General features: G+C 43.0%; 1 protein-coding gene across 1 annotated transcript; it reads right to left on the bottom strand.

Moving 5' to 3' along the window:
• Positions 1-5,105: 5,105 nt before the first annotated feature.
• JUND (JunD proto-oncogene, AP-1 transcription factor subunit) lies at positions 5,106-7,442 on the bottom strand. Its single transcript, XM_073636871.1, has one exon. It carries the CDS (start codon positions 6,769-6,771, stop codon positions 5,881-5,883), a length of 891 nt encoding a protein of 296 aa, XP_073492972.1. The 5' UTR covers positions 6,772-7,442; the 3' UTR covers positions 5,106-5,880.
• Between the last annotated feature and the right edge of the window lie 615 nt (positions 7,443-8,057).

Below are 8,057 nucleotides of genomic sequence, written 5' to 3'. Positions count from 1 at the left end.
AACACAGCATGTATTACCCATATCAGCTTACTCTCTCGTAAACCAGTATATACGAGAGTGGTCATTTCTAAAAGTTCACATTTAGGCTACATTCACACATTCAGTATTTGGTCAGTATTTTACATCAGTATTTGTAAGCCAAAACCAGGAGTGGAACAATCAGAAGAAAAGTATAATAGAAACACGTCACCACTTCTGCATTTATCACCCACTCCTGATTTTGGCTTACAAATACTGAAGTATCTCCTTGCGGAAAGCGACATGTTAAGCATGTCACGGTGAGGAGACTTTTAAAGCCGCAATGCTCCTCTAGCAAATATGCAAATTTTCTCTTCAGAGAGGAAAAGTATGAGAACTGTAGTGCCACCTACAGGAAGTAGCAATCCTAAAAGTCAATAGTGACCCTTTAACGAGCCTTATCACATGACTTAGGATATAAGCCAGAACTTCAATTTGCAGACACTGTTTTGGGGTACTGCCCCTTGTCAGTGAAAAGGGTCACTATTGACTTTTAGGACAAATGTTACCCCTTAGATACTGGTCTGACGCCTTTCACCCAGCCAAACAAGAACTCACACTTTGAACTGATGAGGGGCAGTACCCCGAAACACAGTGTCTGCAAATTGAGTTTCTGGTTCTAGCTTATATCCCAAGTCATGTGACAAGGCTCGTTAAAGGGTCACTATTGACTTTTAGGATTGCTACTTCCTGTAGGTGGCACTAGAGTTCTTGTCCTCTTCCTCTCTGAAGAGACAATTTGCAAATACTGAAGTAAAAACTCATCAAATACTGAACGTGTGAATGCGGCCTTAGAGTAATACTAAGTGCACCTAGATGGATTTGCTATATGAGCACTCCGCATTGGGCTTGTAAAGGAATTCCCCATGGAAATCCCTCCAACAGTCCAGTGGCTGAGGGCTCACCAGCAGCACAGCAGTCAATGCAGTAATCAGTAGGGAGCAGTGCTACTTTTCCCTGTCAGATGCACTCAGCATATACAGTATTAGCGCTGTCAAAGGGCCAGCCAGGCTGCAGACTGACTGCTGTATTGCCGATGAGGACACGGCACTGGGCTTGTATGGCCACGTGCACACGTTGAGTATTTGGTACGTTTTTTATCTCAGTATTTGTAAGCCTAAACCAGGAGTGGGTGATAAATACAGAAGTGGTGACGTGTTTCTATTATACTTTACCTCTGATTGTTCCACTCCTGGTTTTGGATTACAAATACTAATGTAAAATACTGACCAAATACTGAATGTGTGAGCGTGGCCTAACTCACTTTCCCTTGATGCTATGCATCATGGGAAAGTGATAAGCAGAGCAGAGGAATGTGGCAACTCCCATGGGTGCATTCAGTCGAAGTCGGCTCATTTGAATAGGCGGCTCCTGTCATGAATGTGAGTTCTCTCAGATTCGGTGTATCCTTTTCTAATGAGTTTTTCTCCAATCATTACTATTACATTGGCTTTTAAAATAAAAATGTTAGTGATAGGTGCTCTTTACGTTGAATTTCAACACCCATACATTTTCTTCTTATTGGAGATAACGACATACTCCATTCTCCCTAAGCAGAATACATGAATGCTCAGCCGAGCCAAACAGAAATGTATGCAGGGATGTGAGTGGGAAGAAATAGCTTTGTGGCGAACAGGTTTTTGGCTAAAAATTATATAAGGTCTATAGGCACTATAATGTAAGTACCTGCAAGGTTTTGCGGCAATCAGTGGTTGCGTCCTCACAAAACGGCTCCTGTAAAAGATTCCTAATGTAGTTAACCAAGTAATAAGTGCAATTCCAAATTGCAAGTTTTTTTTTTTTTTTTTAATACCATGACTTGTTAAACAGGCAAAAACAAGGCAATGGAGGACGTATATTGTGGTGCAATTTGCAAAAAAAATAATAAAAAACCTCTACCATGACTTTCATCATATTTAATGTGTTTTAGACACTCTGTGCACCTCAGCCAACAAAGGGGCTATGCCCTAAAAAAACAGTGTGCCAAAATGTGTCCCAAAACTTCAAAGAAAATTTGGGGTACATTGTAAGCAAACTAATAATTGGGGTGAAGTTAAAGGTGTTGCCTCGCCTTGGGTGACAAGTCTGCAGTCACTATTTGACTGCAGACTTGCGAATCCTCACATCGCGTGCAATGCATGCTGTGAGGATTCTTCGATGCCAGCACTAGGAATGGGCGGCCATGTGACATGTATGTGATTTGTATACTTCCAGCCTTATTTTGACTAGACTGTCAGCCCTCGCTCAATACACTTGCATTGAGCAATGCCGCACGCGTCTAGTTGGCATGTGACCACATGTATGCAAAAAGAGTGACTTCAGACTTGTAGCCTAAGGATGAACAAGCACTTTAAACTAGACAGTCTAAAGATACGCCAGATTCATCAAACAGCATGAACCATTATGATAAATCTGGAGAATTTTAAGACCGACTAATCTAAGTTTCTATCATCTAAGAATTAGGGGGTGTTCACACGTAGCATTTTTTTTCTGCAAATAATGCAGCATTTTACTGTCTCAGCATAATGACTGACATTTCTGAAATCCCATGTACATGTTGCATATTTTTCCTTGCAGATTTGAAAGTTTCATATCTGCAGAATGCCAATGCTTTGTGTTTTTGCAGCGTTTTTCACCTATTCAATGAATGGGGGAAAAAAAAAGCATACAGTTTATGCAGCGTTTTCCTTCCAAGAGACACGTTTTTGATGAAGAAATGTCTGCATCCAATACTTAACGTGTGCACATACCCTTAGACGGTATTTATAATCTGCACCGATAGTGTTTTTCGGCTCATGTCAGCCTAACATTGTAAATGGAGTATTTTTCAACTGACTACCCTAAAAGTGGTTTCAATGTTAAAAGGCTTTGCCATTTTGCTCTATGACCACACAGCTATTGGAAATGAAACAATATATTAGTGGGAGACCACCAACCAGCACGCCACTAATCAGCTGTTATCACCTAAGATGTTAACAGGGTCCAAGCACCTGGCGCCTCTAACCCGTACACTATTTACATGGGACCCCCACCTAAAGATAGATCATCAACAAAAAAAAGTAGGGGATAACCCCTTTAATGCAGTTAGCAAGATCTACAGATTTTGCAAAAAAGCAAATGTTACTCATAAAACATTTAGGTTGTAGCACATCTGATGGGTTTTCATACTCAGGTTCGTGAAGCAGTTTTTGAAGCCAAAGCCAAAAGTGGATTAAAAAAAAAGTCAGTCTCTTATTTGCAGGCTAGGATTACAGGCTTTGACTTCAAAAACTGAAGGAAAAAATAAAAAATAAAAAAAAAATGCAGAGCCCTTAAAGGGGTTGTCCAGCTTTAGACTACAGTCACTATTTGACAGCAGACTTGTGAATCCTCACATTGAGCACTGGGAGGATTCTCCGATACCAGGAGTGGGGGCGCGTGACCGCAATTATACGTTTTGCATATATGCAGTCACGTGAAGACTAGGTGTGTGCTGCCTCGTTCAATGCAAGTGTATTGAGCAAGGCCGGACACGTCTAGTCTGAATATGGCAGGAAGTATGAAAATCGCATATTGTGGGCACATGACCACCACCACCCAGCACCAGAGAATCCACACAGCATGCAGTGTGCATGATGTGAGGATTTAAAAGTCTGCTGTCAGAGTGACTGCATATTTGTACCATAAGGCCAGACAACTCCTTTAAATATACACCTTGTAGAAACTGCTTCACATCAGATACACCAAACTATTTATTGAAGAGGTTTGGCTAAAATCACAAGTTATCCCCTATCCTAAAGATAGAGGAGAACTTGCTGATTGTTAAGGGCCTGATATCTAAGACACCGTGTGACCCCAAGAATGAGTTTCTGGAACCCAGAGAAAGGGGCTGTACAGAGCCCCATCTTAAATGGAACAGAGCTATACTTTTGGCAGTCCCTTGTACAGTGAGTAAAAAGGAGGCGGAGCATGGGCACCTTTGCTCCGCTAAAGAAGGGGCTATATAGAACCTCGTTCTTTGGATCGGTGGGGGTTCCACAGGTAGAACCTTCTGCAATCAGAAAGTTATCCCCTATTCTAAGAATAGGCAATAACTTTTGATTTTGGACCCCCCTTACCTTCTTATATTAGACATAATAACAAATCCTTCTATGAACACTTAGAGAACCAAGTTTGGACGAAACACATGTCAAATAATGTTCTTATGTACACGTGACAGCTAAATCTCTGGAGGTAGAATTTGTACCTTCCATTCACCACTTCACAAACGTCTCACAAGCCACCATAACCCTCATATTCTGTACTGATGAGGCGCAATCACCATAAAACTGTGCTGTCTTTAGATGGGCGTCTCTGATTTGGATGATGACTTCAATTAGGTTTTACAGCTCTAGGGCTGGACATGCCTTACAGTGTTGCTGCCTTTAGGTGGCACTAGAGGGGTAGTTTTATTCTTGGAGAACCATTGTGCATTTTTTTCTGGCTATAGTTTAGACAACACTGAAAATAAAGTTCATTCCATATGTAGCGTTGCATGCATATAAGTATCATTTTTTAAGGTTAACCTCAATTGTGTGCCCCAAATGTAGTTAAAACAGAGCCTTATTGAGACATAGACTCACTCACAATATAGCATTTTTTATGTCTACATTAGCTTCACACGTCTTTAATATATAGAGAAACAAGTTACTGCATGTTCCACAGCCTGGAAACCATCATCTAATCAGGGATTTTTACCTGTACATTGCTCTAATCTGCTTACATTTTGCTTGGGCAAAGTAAGTGAGTAAGTGAAGATCAAGTTTCTATTATTTTAGGCTTCAAACCTAATTATAGGTTTCATGTTTATGAGTTCAGAGATAATTATAGGCACTCCAAAGAAAACACGTAACCACACACTATACAACAGATATATATCCGAACACACACAGTGTAGAATGTATAGAAAAATACACACTATACAAATCAGTATATGATCTACACACACACTCACCACAGTAATATAGACCAAAGGGAGAAAAAAAACAAATGCACATTGTTACGCAAGTTTCATGCAGAACATACAACTGTCCTTCCATCAAAACCATAGAACAAAAAAATATCCATACTATCATTTCCACCATACTTTATTGTACATAAGAACACTAAAGTACTGGATATACTGGAATGTGTAGTACAAAAAAAGGTTAAAAACATTGTTCCCAGTATAACATAAATATAGCAAGTAGAATCAAACACTTCAAACAAAACCATCTGTAAAATGTTACATTTACATTATTTTACAATCTGGTGTGCAAGCGTGACACACCTAGACACTACTCCAATGGAGTAGCCTGCAATGTCAAACCATCTGGCAAGAAAGAGGTTAAAAGAAACGCAGAGGAATGCCCCCTCTTCTCCCTGCTCAAGACCTTGTAAACATTTAAGGCAGTAAATATGCAACCAGCACTAATTGCACTTGGTATATTCAGAGGAAACCAAGTTTGTCTAGAACATCTTTTATGAATAAACAACTTCTATGTGGTGTAAACGTGGGTCCTGGAGGAGGGAGATGTGCCCCCATGACTATACCCTCCAGAATTAACTCTGCTTCGCTCAGGCACTCCAGATCCATATCTGCCCTCATGTATAAAACTACAAATGATCTCCTAAAAATAAGTCCTTTTCTACAATGTAAACTGAAGCATTTTTTTAACCACTGGACATTATCTGAGCTTTGCCTCCAGAAACTAACCAGCTTCACAATGTCACTGTGTCTTGGACAATGGCTATCAATGGTGTCACAACAAACAAGACAAGTGTCTTTGGTTGGGCCGATGATTCCTCTTCTGGAATGAAGTTTATCAGTAGGCATAAAAAGAGAAACTGGACACATGCCAAGCTTTAATAAGCTTGGACTTGCTGAGGAAGAAGCTGGCAACCACTGTTGACATGACTCATGACCTTCTGCTTCAGCTGGGCCACCTGTTCCCTCAGCAGGTTCGCAGTAGATGCCAACTCTGTATTTTGAGTTTTAAGGCTTTTTACTTTCTCCTCCAGTCTAGAGATCCTCTCTAATTTCCTCTTCCTGCACTTAGAAGCTGCTATTCTGTTTCTTAACCTCTTTCTCTCAGCCTTTATTCTTTCCTGAGTGTCCATATTAATTGGAGACATTGGTGGACTGTCTCCAAAACTTGCTACTTCTGGCACAATTTGAGGTTCATCCTTCAGAATCTGTAATCTAGTTGGTGGGGCCACAGACTGCTGTGACAAGCCTGATGGTGGAGGTGGAAATGGCACAGTTTCTGTGCTGTAGTTAACAGTGGTGCCCATTGATCCACTTGAGTAGCTACTGAGATTGGCATACACAGGGGCATCAGCTGGTGGGGGAGGCTGGAGATTGGAACCAGCAGGTACAGAGCTCAAATCCACTGCATTTGGCATCCCAACTTGGTTTTGTTTGTGAAGATCTTCCAGTGCTTTCACAAATCCTTCCGCAAACTCCTGTTCTTCGCTGGCCACCTTTGGGTAGATGAATTGGCTGGTGGTCGGTGTGGTAGTGACCAGGCCATTGGACTGAATGATGAGCCTCTCAAGTTCTGGAGAAGCTAGCTTCAAGAGTCCCAGATCAGGGGAGGTCAGCAGGCCATCAGAATCACGTAGAGGCTTCAGGCTATTTACTACCTGCTCGGTCAGGTTGAGGTTCAGGTCTTTCTTCATCATGGTGGCTGCAGTGTAGAAGCTGGAAAACTGATGCAAATTCAACACCTCATCATGGTAGAAGGGTATTTCCATTATACCATAGGACAGTCTTAGGAAGAAGAGTGTGGGGTTCAGCTACTTACACCCCATCCGACCTCTGTGGGTACAAGCTTAAAGCAAAAAGGGTCTTCTGTAGGCGTGCCCTGAACTCCAAGTGGAAGTTACTTAGGAATCTGCTCCTTTGTTCTTGTAGTGTTAGTTCCCCTTTAAGAGGCAGTCAGCTTTTGTCTACACCACGGGACAGGCGGTGCCCACAGATAAGCTCTGCCAGAGTCTTTACTAGGTGGTGCCACTGATCAGCTGTAACAGGGTCTTTACCAGGTGGCTCCACGGGACAGGAGGTGCCCACAGATCAGCTGTAACAGGGTCTTTACCAGGTGGCTCCACGGGACAGGAGGTGCCCACAGATCAGCTGTAACAGGGTCTTTACCAGGTGGCTCCACGGGACAGGAGGTGCCCAGAGATCAGCTCTGCCAGGTCCTACCACGGAGCAGTCGGTGCCCACAGGTCAGCTCCGCCAAAGTCTTTTCCAGGTGGCACTACTGGGCAGGCGGTGTCCGCAGATCAGCTCCGCCAGGGTGACCGGGTAACTTTAGGAGTGAGTGCCACTTCCGTAGTAACGCTGAGAAGCGCAGCAAGTAGCGAGCGCTCATAAGCCGCGGCGCCGCCGCCCGTACTTCCTTATATAATGTTCCCTCGGACATTATGTCACTTAGCTGTCTTCTGATTGGTCCGATATGACGTTAGCCGTTCCCTGGTTGAGATTGTGGGCGGGCTGAACCCTGTAGTGATGCACACTGGGCTGATGTCATTGGTTAACTAATTAGCCGCTGAAAGCTCCGCTCGTCCAATGATAAGTCGTCTTCACGTCACGTGTCGCTGACGTCGGCGCTTCACTAAAGAGCTCCCTGAGCCCAGAGACGTCACAGGTTATTTTTAGACACGTGGACAGGGAGTGGCGCTCGTCAGAGCGGGGACAAGTGAGTGGCTTCCTTTGTGTGTGGACGTATATAGAGGGAAGACGGACCTGGTCTACTCAGGCAGCTTATCCCGTGCCTAGCCATTCACCATTGTAAAGGACAGTGTTAGAAATTCCTTTCTCTTCCAATTAGGCCTTTATAAGGAAGCTGTGGCCTGTAATTGGCTGTTGTGGTCAGGTGACTTTGAGCAGCTTCAAACATCTGAGGTCACACTGCTAAAATCACCTGACCGCTGCAGCTAATCACAGTCTGCTGGAACAGTGACATCAATTCCTGTCTGTGCTGCAACCTAGCGGGTGGCAGGAGGTGAATATGATTAAATGAATTTATAACAGTTTA

The sequence above is a fragment of the Phyllobates terribilis genome, unplaced genomic scaffold, assembly GCF_046119375.1.
Source record: "Phyllobates terribilis strain yellow unplaced genomic scaffold, ASM4611937v1 Scaffold_1__5_contigs__length_1240528914, whole genome shotgun sequence".
In the NCBI taxonomy this organism is placed as follows: Eukaryota; Metazoa; Chordata; class Amphibia; order Anura; family Dendrobatidae; genus Phyllobates; species Phyllobates terribilis.
Note: the sequence above shows the minus strand (reverse complement) of the source record. Positions and strands in the feature narration are given on the sequence as shown.